A 16,986-nucleotide genomic window follows, 5' to 3' on the forward strand; every position below is an offset into this window, starting at 1 on the left:
CTATTTTTAAAGAATAAAAGATGACATAACTGCTCACTATTGTTTCAAGAAGAATAACTTCTTTTGTTTTAAAATGGCCTTGCATGTTCTGCTCTGATCAACCTATGCAGCTGATAATCTCAAATAAAAACAATCTCCTTTAGGTTTTTAGTAGTCTTCAAAGTACCAACACTTGCTTGTAAAACTTATGATTTTTTTCATTGATAAAGTAACACAAAAGCAGGTGGTGACATCTATGATTGGCTCATATTTAGAGCTGGTAAAAAACAAGCTTTAAGAAAAGTATTTTCATAACGTGCCTATTTTCTTAATCTTAATGCAGTAAGTTTATTGCCACATCTCCAGACATTGTTTTCTTAAGGTTACTGTACCATTTTTCTCTAAGACCTCCTGACATCAACATTCATGTCACTCTGCTAACACCCATCTCAACCACTCAGACTAAGCCTCTGGAGGAGTAACTTTACAAAAAACCCTCACATTTTAAAGTACTTGTGTATAGGCCCTGACATAAAGGCAAGGCAAGTTGCAGGAAATTAAATTTAGGCAGTCATTACAAAAAGGAATTTTCCTGTGGCAGAATCTGCTTTCTTTGTACAGTTACCTGCAGCAAGACACTCTTTGACCTCATTAAGAAATGGTAAGGAGCTGCCTGGTGTTTGGAATTACTATTTACCCTAATAACCACACAAACATTTAATTTCATTTTTTCGTGGGTGATGTTCATTCACAGAAGTACATGTTGCTACAATATTTTTGCTCTGAAGCTAAACAGAGCATTCTCTAACAAATGCAGGGATAGGAGCATAAAAAAGACAAAAACCATTCTATTATTATTCGACAGATTACATTTATTGAGAAAAACCATACAAAAACCATTATACAGTTAATGTGTACCCATATTACATACAATGTCAATGCAAGCTCAAAACCACATTTTTGTAAAGCATTCAATTTACCTCAAGTCCAAGCTGCATCTCCCTAAGACACTGTTCCCATCACAGTTGCCTTTTAAAGCCAATCTTCTGTTTACACACGGGTAGTTTCTGCAGAGAACACTTTTCTCAGGACGAAAAGGCATTTCACATGCACGCAAGAGAAATATTTGTGCATACACAAGAGTTTCATATGCTATTACTAGGGCAGAGGGAATCCTGTCAATTGTATGCTTTCTGAAAAGCCCAGTCCTCCCTTCCTCCCCCCATTTCCAGTAAAAAAGCAAAATGGAAAAGCTTTTCGCATGCAATGGAAAACTTAAGAATTACTCTGGAAAAGAACAGGGGAGAAACAGTTTCTACCAATCAATAAAATACCACTAGTAAAAAGATGAACTACTTCAAGATAGGCTGTGCAAGAGAATCGTGATCCTGTCTGCCTGGACAAGTGAAACAGATGAATTATACTTAAGCTACACTAAAGAGTATCCCCCTGGTATTTCATTCCATGTTCTAATAAAGTATAGGCTGCAGAAAGTAATATGGAAATGTTTTTCCTACTTGGAACATTATGCTTCCTTCTAAAAGTTTTCTTACTCTTCACATTCATTGTGGGACACTAAGCAGTGAGGGTGGGGTAAGCAGGAAACATTTCAAGACACCTTTTGGACAAGTTCACAGCATTTCTAAGGAAGTCCAGTTATCTTTCTGGTTACAGGGATAACTCCAATAATCTACTGTTGTCCCAGGAACTCTGAGTTTGGAGGAAGAGTTGAAGAAGAAACACTATGCTCTCTGCACAAACTAGCATGCCTCTAAGTCCTGCAGTGAGAAAGCTGGAAGCCAATACACCTCAAATGCTACACACAAGAACGTCTCACCTTCCAAACACTAGCAACATCCCAATACACTGGCTTTTTCTTCTCTATCTCCTTCCACAGGCTAAATTAACAATTGAAAGACTGTTCAAGATATTTTAGAAGTAACAGTTGAAGGAAAAAGTACCATGTAAAAAGGAAGTGAACAAATGACTCACCCCCACACTAAATCCACAGTATCAAAATCCAAATGGTACACACCTACCCTCTTCTCATGTCAAAAATGAAGTTACATGTTAAGCTACAGATGAAATACTAAGTGGCTTGAGAAACTGAAGCACAACTATTAATTCAGTTCAAAAATTAGCTTGACTGTTTAGAAGAATATAAAGTAAAATATATGGTTTATATTATTAAATCACAGTTTAAAAAAACTTAACAGATTATGGAACATTTATGGTCAAACAAAGAATACTTTAAAGAATGAAAAGTGATCAAAACAAAAATTATACCCTATATCATTATGTATGGGATACATTTCAAATCTGTTATGCTTTTGCCAATTTTACCTTCTACATGGAGCCCTTCTATGGTCCATGCTCATCGGCTCACCAATGGCATACACTCAAAGGATTCCTCTTTACTGGTAGTAACTATCTCAGGACCTGATTCTATGAGCTATGATTTGGTGCTTGCAGCATCTTCAGCACTGTGTGTGAAAATGAAGGCAGTATTTTTGAATATTTTTCTTTGATGTACAGATAAGCAGGACTTTTGAAAGAGGAGCAGCACATTTTAGAAACAGAATAATGAACAAAAAAAACCAAATAGATGCTGCTTTATGTTAAGCTAAAAAACCAACAACAAAAGCTCAGAACAAAAACCTGTACCAGACCATCTGTAAGACATTTAACATTTTATACTATCAAAATATTCAGCAATTCAGTATCAAGAAACAGCATACACTGACTGCTATAGCAATAAAATATTATTTGCCATACTGTTAAGATTTAACTGGTGCTCATGCTTTTTCAGTTAAAACATACTCATCTCAAACTCCAAAATCTCTTTTCCTACCATGTCAAGTATGAATAAGCAAACTAAGTTATCTAAAGATTCCACTAACACACTATAACTGTAAGACAAGTTATCAAGTTCAGTGATAACAAGAATTCATTCTTTACATTTAGATCTTATGGATTAAGTGGGAATAGTGCCCTATTATTAAAAAAAAAACATTTGTGAAGGCTGTTGACATTTCTAACCAAAGCAATTCCTGCATATTTTAAAAGTTTTGATTCTTTAATTGCAACAATTATCTATTTGAGGCAAAATAACAAGAATTACTTATTCTGATCAAGTTTAATTACTGCAATCTCATACTCTTAAAAAAAAAGAAAAAGAAAAAAATACATATTGACCTAGAAATATGAACAGTTGTTTAAAAACTTAAGATTTTCCACTCAAATGGAACCGTGAGTAACAATGCATTTGGGGAAGCAGCAGATTGCTTTTCAATACACAACCACAAAGATCTCACAGGGACAACATTAATGTACTGAAATATATTAATTTATATACTTCCTTAGGTTGTGCTTACCTGTTGCTTTTTTGCAGCAGAACCTAAGGTGGAAGGTCTGGGAAGGCACTGTGAAGTATAAATAATTGCACTGTTTGCAATTAATAAAGATTTTATACCTTAAATGAATCAAAATCAACAGCCTCCATTTTGTGAATGATAAAGAATCCAGTGAATTTAATTTTGCTCAGTTTAGTACATAATAAATGCACCATTCTGTAAGGTTATCTACAAAATACCATGCAAAATACCTGAACTATTAAACTTAATATCCTACACTAAAGATAGCAAATACTGTCCTAGCCTTCTTCAAGCTACCAGCATAATTCCTAGTTTTAAAAGGGATAAAAATAATTCCTTCTATTTCTACAGCACAATACATACATTGCTGATTACCTGAAAAAAACTACTTCAGTTTTCAAGCCTTAACTTTTACTTCTCTGTGCAGCCACCCTAAAAAAATTTATTCTCAAAACAACAACATGGTGTTCCAAAAATTAAAGCAATTAACAGTTACAGAATTATTTAAAACATACCTACATCACTACATATCCACAAACTATCTGAAGACAAAGACAACTCTGTCTAACAAGTGGTTCCAAAGACTTCAATGTTATGATATGCACACTTTAAAACACTGAATGACAGCTGTCTCAGGAGTACTGATGAAAAAAACTCAGATACAGAGAAACATGACTTTCTTTAGCTATTGCTAAAAGTTTCAGGAATACTTACCCACAAAACTCAAATTATGTGTATGTATATATATAAGCAAACCTATGTTTCTGAATTAAGAAGCAATTATGATTTCCTAAGATACCAGCACTGTATTCCAACATAATATCACACAAGTACAGCATTTGCATTATGTGGAACATTGACAAAAAGATACTGTTGCAGTTCATCAATTTGTCATTCTGATGTACTTACAGTGCAATGCTCCTTGAAGGAACAATCAAGGATGATACACAGCACAGTCCTCCTCACCCCTATAGAGCTAGTTCTATACTGGCTGGATCAAACCTGCACTTCAACAGACAATGGCAAGACAGACTGTAGTGCATGTAGTCTAATATATGCAAAGAGCCAATAAATATGCAAAGAGCAAACACAGGATTTCAAGAGAATCAGCTTTTTAGTATGAGCATTAGAGCAATAAGAAGTTTCAAGTATATATAAAAAAATAATCAGTTGATTCAAATACTTGAATATTTACAAAAAGAAGTTATCTGCTCTGCAGGAAGTTCTCAACCACTCCCACCACTCAAACAAAACAGCGCTTTAAGGACAGACGCAATTTTTGTAACTACTATGCATTACCACATTGACTTCTACTCTGAATTTTGAAGTGGACTACTTTAAACTGAAGGCTTAAGCACATTACACTTACAAAGTAAGTTTTATAGCTAGTCTGAAAAAATCCATAAAATAGTTATGCAGGAACAGTTTTGAAGTATTCAATTAAAAACAAAAGTTATCTGTTATAGCAGCTGCACAGGTCTGAAACAGTGGTCATGTATAAAAGGAAATTTCACTGTTAATGCAATGGAAGTATGCCAAAAGATCTTCTTAAACACATGCAGTTTTAATCAAGTAGAAAGAAAATTAAAGGTATCAAGATTCCTGGTGCTAGGCAGCAAAATACAATGAATGAAAGAGATCCTCCATCTACAGCTATTCTGCAAGAGGGGAAAAACATGCTAATGACAAGTTTTTAAACTCAACAAGCTTTATGGGGGGGGAAAAAAAACCCAACTCATTTGTGTACAGGTACCTTGATTCAGCGTTGCAAATCAATCCTATAATTAATTCTGCATATACCCACATATCCAACTTACCGACACAGGAGGTTTCATATTATTTATTGTAAAGCACAAAACAGGCATTTTAAAAGTGATAAAGTATACATTGAAAAAGTACATTTATATCACAAAGCATTGACCACATAATTGCAAATACATTTGCTGGAATGTGTACATCTACACTAATACTAAAAAAACAAACCATTTTTTCATTTCTACACAGAAATATTACCTCCTATCAGTAGTGATAGATATTTTGTACATTTTCAAAAACACTATTTTTTTAACCAAAATTAAGATCTTCATCAAGGCGTCTGCATCCATACATTTAACAAAGGTTTTTTCCCCCACACAATGAAGCAAATACTGTATTGTCCACTTCTTATTATTGGCCCTGTGCAGAAGAGATACATAAGAGATACACAAAAAGTTAAAGAAAATCCTTTAAATCGAGCTAACTCAGGAGTGAAGCCTTTAAGAAAGAAAAATTGGTTAATGTAAATGGTGGCGGCTTCTTGCATGGTTTTCAAAACCCTGGGAGGAGAAAGTTTTTCTTTTTTTTAAAAAAAAAAAACCAATCACCAAACATATGGATAGATACAGAACTCAAGTTAACAGGTAAACAAAGTCATCTACTAATTATTCCAATAGCTATTTTGCTAGAAAAAAAGATGCATACCCCAAAGGAACAAAGCAGGAGACATGCAAAAAAATATCTACAACCACTGAGACGGAAGCCAGCCAAAAACCACTTTAAGACTGTACCTGTGGTGCTGGAGGATGCTGTGGCATTCCCTGTGGACTTGTCTGAGCGTAGTACGCTGCCTGCTGCCTGTAGTACTCAGCCCACGCCGCGCTGTAATCTGGCTGACCGCCCGGAGGAGCCCCAGCAGGGGCAGGAACAGCTTGACCTGCAGGCAATTACAATTACACAGCTTTGTTGTTGCAATAGGAATGAGAACATTTCAATATCTCAGCGTCTAACAAACACCACCTAGCAATATTCCTCTGAGGCTTTTGAAGAAACTTGTGGTTGCTTTTTTCAGCCTAAACACTCATTCTATTATTTTAATGTAATAATTCCCATGTAAATCGAAATTGAGGAACTGTAAGGACAGTTTTCTTTGCCTCTTGATTCATAATCATGAATCATGTTTAAGGCCTGCTGACCTAAACAACAGCATTTAAAAACACACCAAGGGGCAAAGCTTTCTGTAATCCACCTAAACTAATTTTACCTTATTTAACAGACCACATTCATTAGCTCAGCAGATGCCAATTCATGCACTTCCCCAGTTCTGACATCCTTCATTCCGTTACGAGGTTATTGCAGGTTACATTTTTCAAAAAGTGCGTAATTTTTGTAAACATTTACTCCACCACAGAACACAGTCCCAAACTTGCTTCCACACTTTGTGGAAGTTCCAATCCTCTGGAAACAAGAGCATGTACAAATACACTCTTCCAAACAGCTCAGTATTACTGCTCCTTTCAACAGAATTAACTAACAGGCTAAAATCCCAAACAGTGACAGACTGATACACAGGGACTCTTCAGCATATTAAAAAACAAAACAAAACAATCAAAGAAAATCACAGCCAACCTTTCAGTTGTCCTGTTCTTCCACAGGACATCTGTCATGGACATCCTTACTTCCTTTTTTCCCCAACTTCAGAAACACCAATTACACCCCTCTTAGTATCACTAACCTTAATTTTTGAGGGTGTTTGCAGTCACCATTACAAAATGTAAGAGACTCTAAGCAAAGCAACACTCTTTATGCTCTACCTAAACATCTGTTCACACACACTTGAAGACACCCAGACAGAAGAGTTTTATACATAGTGTTTCATTTGAAGTTACTTAATTTCCAAACCAGTTTTATTTCTGTGCTATGACACTTTTGATTTACATTCTTAACGGGTTATTTTTCAAATCAAAAATTCTACAGCCACCCTACAGGAAATAAACCCAAGCAAAATGCAAGTCTGCATCCTGTACAATTTCATGTTCACCCAACTGTCTATTCTGTTATGAACAGAAAGGGGCAGCTTCCACATGATGAGGGATGAAAGTTTTCAATCCTACCTGAAACCACCTCACCTTTTATTTGAATACATGGCCACTGAGCAACTTTCTGAGGAACATGAGTATCAAAAATTCTAATCAAGTGTTTTCTAGGCTAACAGACAGAAAGCCTACTTTGTTTTTTAAAAATTACTTTAACACAGAAAACTCACATGAAGAATCCTAGCTATTCAGGCTACTCCTACACATAGTGTAGTCTTCTAATCTCAAAAACATGAAATGTGACCACAGAATGTGAGTATTCGGCAAAGCACTATCCTGAAAACCATCAAAACACAACCTTCCAACTGTCTTTACAATTTAAGTTTTTCCACTTACACTGTAGGAAAGCCCTGAAAGCCTATCCATCTTTTATTTTGGTTTATACAGTAATGGAATTACCAGAAAAACTTAATTGGACCTGTTATCACATTTTACAACTTGTAACGTATCACAACTTACTATTTACACTTCTGATCAATTATTTTAACAAAAACTAGCATTAGTATGGTTACAAATTATCCCAGGATACACTCTTCTCAAGTTCACCACTACTTTGAGATAATAACTGTACTTACAAATTATTGTCATCACAACTAAATGTCAAAGATAAGGGATTTTTTGTGCATTAAGACCCAGGAATCTGGGGACATTCAGTGAACTATGTCAAGGTAGCACTGAAATTCAAATAATAAAAATTTAACACCTACTCAAAGACGTCAAACTGGACTTCTGTCCTGATAGGTATTTTAGGTGCACCATTTTCCTACTAAGTACTGCAAGTAGTTCTGAACCTACATATGGAAGTCAGCTGTTTAGTCAAAGCTTCCTTTCAGTGTAGAAGCTGCACTAAGCAGCACCTGCTCTTTAATAGCCAAATTCAACGGGAACACTTATGGATAACCCTGATCAGCTCCATACAAAGGAAACAGGAGAAACAGAACACCTCCCCTTCGAGGAGGGCTGAGAAAGGAAGCACCAGAAGACTTTACAGTTCAGCATTATCAAGGGTGATTCTAATATGAGCAAACTGCTTTGTTTCCTCTTTCCCACTACAATGCTGAGGAATGTTTTAAAACACTTCTATTTTATTATGGAATCCTTTAACTGTATATCAAACCGTCAATATATGGGGAACGACTTTAAGTAACAAATTTACAAATTCCAACAATGACATATAGATAATTTACTAATGATCATAACTTCATGTTTAGAGGGAACTGTTATCCATGAGAGACTTTTTGTAGTATCTGCTACTCAAAGCAGTAGCCCCTGAAACAAGGGTCTGAAAAAGGAGATGGACTTTGCAACCGTATTTCTGAGTCAGAAAACAGGTCAATATTCAAGTCACTGTTCAGTGAAAAACACAGTGAAGTGTTCTCTGTGATCAGCAGTGGCATACATATCACACCAGTAGGAAGCCACTTTGAAAACACTATGATTGTTTGGATGGGAATATTCTGGAGTGCTTTAGCATTTTCGGACCACTCATATTTGACTAAGTATGAGAAAATCCAAAACACCAATTGCAATATTCCAGGCAATTTGTTCAGCTTGCCACAAGGATTATCAGAATAGTTTTCTTCAGCAGCAAAACCAGAAATGACTGGGCTCAACAAGTCTGAGTTTCAGTTCAGCTCTCCCCAACAATGTTTGGTGAAATCATCTGTGCTGTGAAAAATCTGAGTCATGAAAGAGCAAGTGACTTGTAACTACCATCCTTTGGCACAAGTTAATAGGGACAGAAGATTACAGCACTAAAGGAACCACAAATGGTACTTTCCAGTTCTCGGAGACCACAAGAACATGCTGTTGGACAGCATTCCTATCCATCACATGTATTACACTTCTTAACATTGTTAATGAAGAGGGGAAAATCAGCACCATTTAGCATTACATCAACTCCAGCTGAATTCTTCTTTTCTAAGTGGCTTTAAAGAGAAATGGTATCTGTCATATAAGACTGCAACAAAAAGTTCTCATGATTTACAGTTAAGGTCCAGCTATCAAGAACTCTCCTTCAGGCAAAGAACTCAATCCAAACTAGAAAAAGGAATTAAAATGAGAACTGCCCTCATGATTTTCCTCTTATATGACTGTCTTATCATTTTTTACATTTTGCATTTTCAGAGCAACTATTTTTATCTCCCAATGTATTTTTTTGGCTCACATTCCTCTTTGGAATTGCTCCCATAAACTCTATCCCAACTAACTATTAATGAATCTGAGCAAGTGCAACCCAGACTTCGCTTTTCAAGACAGCATATTAGAAAGATTGCAGAGATCCGCCAACAAATTACATTATTTTAAAAAACAGTGAAAGCCACCCACAAGTTTGCATTTCAGAAAGTGAGCCAAACTAACAGAGACAGTAAATTGAAAAGAAATAGTTGAATGAACCAGGAAGAAGAAAAATGGGAAGGCCTATCATCTTAGAAATCACATGTTTGGGAGTTGTAATTTTCTTAAGTCTGATATGCAGGTCTTGAACTAAATACTTATTATACGTTTCCTGTAGAATTTGTTGCTTACGCTGTGTCAAAATAAAGATTAAAGATAGTTACATCTTGGCAAATAATTATCAACGCAGTGGAAAGTTGGTAAGAGGAGTTATTCATGTTATTAATCTTAAATCTGAATGCCTTTAATATTCCATGAGAAAACTGAGTGCACTTGAAAGATGGCAGAACTGCCCCCCATGCAAAGAAAGATACATTCCAAACCAGATGGTGCTGTGTGTCTGGTCAGACACACCTGGGAAAGTACTGGCATTCCTGAGCCCGCTGATGCTCAGTATCCAGCCATCCATCACCTACAGTATTCATGGCAGGACACCACGGACAGAACATGACCATGATTTAAAAGGTAATGACACCTTCTGCCAGTGCACAAAAACCACATACTCTTCCCTTATAAACAAAACAATGAAATAATCGAGTTAAACAGCACATTCGTTCCATTTTTATAAAAAAAGCTACCAACAACATATAATCTGCAGTTGAAACACAGCTCTAGAGTGCTGCAAAGCAAATGCTGTTTTAAAAAGAGCACAGTATAAATGAAAACTAATTATGATGCTTTAGTAACCTGGAACACAGAAAGCAAAGTACAAGAAAAAAATTATATGTAATCTGAAGAGAACTGAGAAACAACTCCCAAGTAAGAAAAACAACAGCCACATAAACTGATTAAAGTTGAACTTCAACACTTTGGAAATGTACTTTAAAATACTCAGATGGAAACATTTAAAAGATGTTGTTTCCCAATGATCAAAGACACCTCATTAACTTTGAAGTATTTTTGTAAAGCTGATTAGTAACCTGAGTACTATGAATACAAAATTCAAGTCTGTTTCTCAGTAGTATTTGGTTCAAAGACACGTGACTGTTCCAATTTTTGGGGGGTAAAACCCCCCATCTCATCCAGTAAGATATCCAATTCTCCTAAAACATTCCACTGTGATTGTGGAACAGAAAAAAACAACAGAAAAGCCCCTGCACACTTACCCATTTTTTTGTAGTACTCCTCCCAGGCCTTGGTATAGTCAACCTGCCCTGCTGGTGCTGGATTTGGTTGATCTCCTAAATTACATTAAAAGAGTTAGACTAAAACTACTGGAGTTTGTTTCACACAATCCAAATAATCAACTGAAATTTTCAGTAACACTCCCACATGACATGACTCAAATCTGATACTATAAATCTTTGCAGTACAAGCTACTACAATTAGTAACTACTAGTAAAAAAAGACGTTTTCAAGATTCAGGAAGTGCATACTAGTAGCAATACAAAATACCAGAATTCAAGTGGTAAGCCTCAGCCAGGTATAAATATTAAAATAACACTACTAAACACTACAACTGTAATTGTCCTAAACCCACTGCAAGTGATGCAACCATTTAAGCAAATGACAATCAACAGCTTGGCTCATTACATTTTTATTTATGACTGCTCTATGTAGTCATTAAGTCAGCCCACATTACAGAAAAATTCTCTTTGCAGTATATTCCAAGATAAATGCATTACTATTGTTACTGCTGAAATTGAGAAAAGCAACACTAAAGGCTATATGCAAATTTTCCAAGAAAACCAGCTAGTTAAAATAAATTTACCCAACATAGGAGGACAACAATAAAGAACACTGGGGTATTTACACCTCCAGCAATGCGAAATGTGTCCATTTCCACTCAGTATCTACCTTGTCCATTAGTTTGGGTTGTAGCTGGTCCACCAGGAGGGGCTGCAGGTGGTGGCTGTGCTTGTTGCTGATAATAGTGAGCATAATAAGCTGCCCACGCTGCTGAATTGGGATCTGTTCCTGGCTTACCTATGAAAACAGAACATAAGCATTTATAATAGTACTATGAACAAAATGCTGTCCTCAATTAATCCTGTCCTGCACTCTTATTTTCCTCCAAGGAAAAATCCATCTAAACAAAATATCCATGTACATACTTCAAGCATTTTTTCTTTCTAGCATAAACTTTTGATCAGGTTTCAGACCAATATACTGTACAAAGTGTACTTCCACAGAGCTGGCAAGAAAATCATTTTAGAACCTTTACTACTACAATGCCACTTATTAATCTTACATGTGATAAACAGAAACAGATTTTTCAAGTTTATTTAAACAGTCATGTTAATAAATGGTAGCAGCAATGAATCATTGTAGCACCAAACAATTTCAGTGGTTTTACTTTTGTTAGAACCTCACGCTAATGGCACTGGCACCGGTGGAGGAGGCATGCCAAATAAATATTTCTGAAACAGAAGAATACAAGACTTACTAGGTATTTGCAATGCTTGTCAGTTAAACTTTAAGGTAACAGTAAAATAGAGAAACACACAGCATTTTAAGAACTTGAATCCCCATATATGGCTATTAAGCACCACTGTTTACTTACAGCTTTTTAGTATATAAAATAATAGAAACAGTTGCATCTTCTGCATCTATCTCCATGGTTCCTTATTTTTATCTATATAGGTAGGCCAATGATGCTGCTTCCTAGGCTTTTATTTCTCTGTTTCTCACATTTAGCCTTTAGGAATGCCTTATTCTTGCTGTATCAGAGATTGATTACATTACCAGACTGACAATCCACAATACCTGAAAATCTACTATTAGAGAACATAATACGTTTTACACAACCAGCATTTGCAAACAGTATTTGCGGTCTTAACAGTATCTACAAAGAAATGCAGTCAAGTGAGGAGAGAATTTCACAAAAGGACATGGACACAAACGATACTTTAGAGTAACTGTACATGGGAATGGAAATACAATCCTCCCTAAACATGAAACAGGTAAGGCAGTGAGTAATAGAAGATGAAGAAATCCCCTGAAAAAGGCATTCAAGAAGAAACCCAGGACAACAAATTATTGCTAAATGAAATCCTGTGACAAAAGTCAGCTGTAACCACTTCAAATGCACACAGAAAAAAAAAGTTAACACACTACTTTCTGTTTGAAATTACACTGCTTCCTTCAACAATAGTGGATTCAAATGAACACATCCTATATAATAAGGTTACCTGCAAGTATCAAATAAGCCATTGCTCAATTCCCCCCTCCTTCTCCTTAGCGCTTCTTTAGAGTAGAACATCACAGAGCTGGATTCATTAAATTTCTAAAGAAATCTGACTGTAGGAACTAGCTCCACTTTCATGTGACAAGAGCAAGCATGGTTCTGGAGAAAGCACCTCTGAAAAAAGTACTAAAAGAACCCATTTGTTACACTGGAATGAGTATCTAAGTGAAAACTGTAGAAAATTCATCCAAAGAAATGCTAGTCAAAAGAAATACCAACTTCAACTGCACATATGAAAACTCAGATTTTTAAGAAAAGAATTTATCAAAAAACCAGTTACAGAACCATCAAGATGACATCAAGGGAATTATTTGCCATTTTTCTTACACAGCCTTTACATAGATAAATAACTTAATAAAAATAAAAAAGGTGGTGTGAAAAAGGCTGCAACGTTTTAGCAGTGGTTTTGTATTAAATACTTTTGCTATGCTGAGATTAAGTCACTTCAAACCATTCTACTTCCAAATTATGCCAGCAGGCATTTTAAATACTGAACTGAATACATGCAGAGCTACCTTGTGCAGAAGTTTGGGAACTAAAACCTACTACTGCTCTTTGATAAGATACAGTGTGATACATACATGGAGTCCCCTTCTCCACTAATGGAGCTTATGTCAGGAACAGCGGCTATAAGAATATACCTATCATTTATAACAAAAATACAATTGGTCTCTTTTGGCTCAAGTTCTGAGGAAACTCCACCTCAAACAAATGAGGTACAACAGACTCAAGCATCTAGCCTTACCATGCCTTCTGTGGCTGATGTTCCATTTCCCCATATCCTCTAGTCCAACCAAAGGATGTAAACTTAAAGAAAAGCAGGATACTACAACTTTGGAAGTTGGAATTAAGTAAGAACTCCCAATCTCGACAAAGATAAACAGAAACAGAAGAAACAGATTCTACAAAGATGGGTTTCAGAAGAAAATACAAAACTGTTATAAGCAAAAAGCTCAAAATACACAACCCTAGTTTTACTGTATTAACAGCAATTCACCAAGGTTTAAGACCTCAAAAGGGACTCAACAAAATACATTGCTGTATCAGACTCTTAAAAGTAATTATAATAGAACAAAACCTAGAAACATCATAGCATTAACTGCAAAGACAAATCACTAAAGACTGTTTAAAACAAAATACAAAGTCATTTACTATTAGGGAAAGAGGAGACATCCTTATTAAAGAACTTTATGCAAAAACAATTTTTAGAAGAACTGAATTGCACAAAATCAGTGAACCAAGACTTGCAAAAAGTATCATAAATAGTGATGCAGGATCAGTAACATTTCTAAAAATGTATTCTTCAATTGTAACAATTAAATTTCAACATTTCACAAGCTACACATGGAAAGTGCAAAACATAAGTAAATTGACAATCAGTGAAAAAAAGCCAGAAAAACAAGAGATTTTCAGCTTTATGAGTGTATCACAAGTGATCTGTACACTGCATATACTTGCAAGGACAAAACGGATGTACTTCAAATGTACCAACACTACAGTACAGTTGTGCATTTCTTACCTGGGTCTGGTGGGTTTGGTGGCTGCCAGTGTGGATAAGCATTTCCCCATCCCTGTGGAGCATATGGAGCTGGAGGACCACTGTAAAATACCAGGTCATACACACAGTGAAAGGCAATCCCAGGATCACCCCACGCAGAAGAAAATCAGCTGAAGCAATACTTACTGAGGTGCAGGACCAGGAGGGCCTGGGTTATAAGGAGCTGGATTATATGGTCCCATGGGAGCACCAGGACCTGGTGGCCCAGGAGGTCCATGCGGGCCAGGAACAACACCATGGGGACCATGGGGAACAGGCGGACCCAATGGATTCACTGGACCCTGTACCAAGAGTAGCACAGAGAAGAAAATTCACCTTTAGGTTCTCCACTTTCCAGCATTTTAAAAGCATTTATCTGAACACTCAAAGAATGTCTAAAAGGTTTGAATGGTTTTAAAAACAGTTCCTTGCAGAAAACAGGCTATTTAAATTTTGATTAGGCCTAGAGTAGTTAAAGGCAGCTGTGTCAGTAATAGCATCTAGGAAACTGCATTTATTTCAGTTTCTTCTAGAGAAAGTGAAGGATTTTACAAAAAACTCACACGCTTTTCCACAACTTGCACTATAGTCCCCACACTCTAGTGAGACTATCAGTTTTAAAATAAATCAATACATCTAAATCTGACTAACCAAATCTGTTTTTAAGCTCAGACACAAAAAGTCTCTAGTAAATTTGATTACATGCGCACACATGCAAACAAAACCACAGTGAAACTGAAGGTGTAACGTGGATTACAACTTTACCCAAACACAGACTGAAAAACAAACCACACAATTTAGTATCACTGACATCTCTGAACTTAATGATTTTTTCTTATACACAAAATGAGCGTTTTCAAGAACACACTATATAATGTTGAAGAGATAAACTGCTTCTATTTTAAGATTTTGTTCAAATATTTTAAATCCAGATTAGCATTATTGTCAATTTATTATATAATTAAATTAATCTGGGAAATGAAATGAAAGAAAAATCTCCACGAAGGAGACTTGCTTTTAGCTGTTTAGCTCTAATAGCAAGCAAAAAAGCAGTTATCACTCACTCCAATTTTTTCTTCTATAAGTTGTCGTGCATAATCTATTTGCTGGGGTGTTCCACGGATAGTAAACATCTTCATGTTTGGATCCGCATTAGGTGGAGGATTTCTCTGAAGTTCTATTCTAGCACCAGACTGTTGGCTTATGCTTTTAATAGTTTCACCACCTACAATGCAATGGAGTTTTTATGACATGTATCAAAGCAAAAATTACTGACTTAGTTCAGAGAAAGTCAACTGCATGGAAGCCAAAAAGACATGAAAAGGTACCTATTCTTATGAGCCATTCAAGAACATTCTAACAATTCACATAAGACCTCTTTGGTGTATAATAGAGTTTTAATGGCAAACTAGTAAATAAAGTTATTTTTTAAGACTACAAAAATATTACTCAGAAACAGCAGCAAAGAATTCCTACCATCTGTATTTTTAATTTATGTAAACATTTAATATTAGACATTAATAACAATAGACACAGCTGGTTATCAGTAACCATAAACTTCAAGCCCAACCTCCATAAAGGAGCAAGGAAGCCCAAATGATGAAAAAGCCCCACAGAGGCTGACAGGATAGTTAAATTCACAACTTCTTGCAGTGCACTAAAGCCAGGAAGCTAAATTCCTGGAATTGGCTCCTCCTGTTACAGGATCCAGAGAAATCATATGTACCATTTGTACATACTGTGACTTCAAAACAGGGGAAATTGGGCAATTATTCTTTTTTTTAAAATCACAGAATCACAAAATATTGAGTTGGAAGGAACCCATAATGATAATGGACTCCAATTCTTAAGTGAAAGGCCCATATAGGGATTGAACATACAACCTTGGCATTATTAGCACCATGCTCCTCACACATCTCTGTAGCATAGCATTTGTCCAAACAGAAAAGCTGAACGTTTTTTAAAATAACATAGAGATGTACATATATAAGATATATTGCCTTTTCCAATGATTAATCCAGTTTTGCCAGTAGGGACAATAAAATTGAACTCCTGTAATCCACCAGGAGGTCCCATGTTCCAGTTGCCTTGGCCTCTACCCCTTCCGCGACCACCGGGTCCTGGTCCACCAGGGTTACCAGCCTAAAAGGAAGCAGCAACAAATGAGCATAGTCTATAAAGTTACCACAAACAAATAATGCAAGCAGGTTACATGACATCCTAGTTAAGAAAAAACTGATTCACTAGTCAGACAATTTTGGTAGTAAAAGTGGTACCTTTTACGGAAGGCCTAAATTACATTCTAAAAAATATTCTATACAATTCTGCATATGAAAGATGAAGGATATAGAAGCAAGCAGAAAATTTCACATGTACAAAGATGTAATTTTTGTCTGGTTTCTGTAAATGCAGCAGTGGAACTCATCTAACAATAAGCTTTTAAACACTGATTATAATCAGAAGTAAGAGCATATTAGCTATTAAAACAAAACAGAAGCAGCAGCTCTATAACCAGCCACATCAAGTAATGCCATGACTTTGAATCAATATGGTTACTTGCAAAACTGTAACTGCAAAAGTAAAACATTCATACTCCAAACCAAGCTCTGAAGTAGATTCAAATGGCACAATTCAATTATTTTCTTTAGTTATACACACTTT

The 16,986-nt window shown here is 35.9% G+C and overlaps 1 protein-coding gene across 13 annotated transcripts in view; it reads right to left on the bottom strand.

The window, feature by feature from the left end:
• Positions 1–16,986, bottom strand: part of FUBP1 (far upstream element binding protein 1) — a 38,137-nt gene that overhangs the window by 14,235 nt on the left and 6,916 nt on the right. For 5 of the 13 annotated variants that reach the window (XR_004418654.2, XR_004418649.2, XR_004418656.2 and 2 more), the window contains 10 exons: positions 16,326–16,467; positions 15,390–15,550; positions 14,473–14,627; positions 14,308–14,387; positions 11,399–11,527; positions 10,708–10,782; positions 5,900–6,045; positions 4,263–4,360; positions 3,354–3,401; positions 831–2,462 (listed from right to left, as the gene is read on the bottom strand). Coding sequence is in view for 4 of the 13 variants with exons in the window: in XM_042779558.1 (XP_042635492.1) it covers positions 4,322–4,360; positions 5,900–6,045; positions 10,708–10,782; positions 11,399–11,527; positions 14,308–14,387; positions 14,473–14,627; positions 15,390–15,550; positions 16,326–16,467 (927 nt within the window). In the remaining 9 variants the exon portion in view is untranslated. Of the gene's footprint in view, positions 1–830; positions 4,361–5,177; positions 5,529–5,899; positions 6,046–10,707; positions 10,783–11,398; positions 11,528–14,307; positions 14,388–14,472; positions 14,628–15,389; positions 15,551–16,325; positions 16,468–16,986 lie in introns of those variants that run through there. The other 8 variants (XM_033067076.1, XM_033067075.2, XR_006163024.1 and 5 more) reach the window with 6 other exon arrangements.

The sequence above is a fragment of the Catharus ustulatus genome, chromosome 9 (genome assembly GCF_009819885.2).
Source record: "Catharus ustulatus isolate bCatUst1 chromosome 9, bCatUst1.pri.v2, whole genome shotgun sequence".
Classification (NCBI taxonomy): domain Eukaryota; kingdom Metazoa; phylum Chordata; class Aves; order Passeriformes; family Turdidae; genus Catharus; species Catharus ustulatus.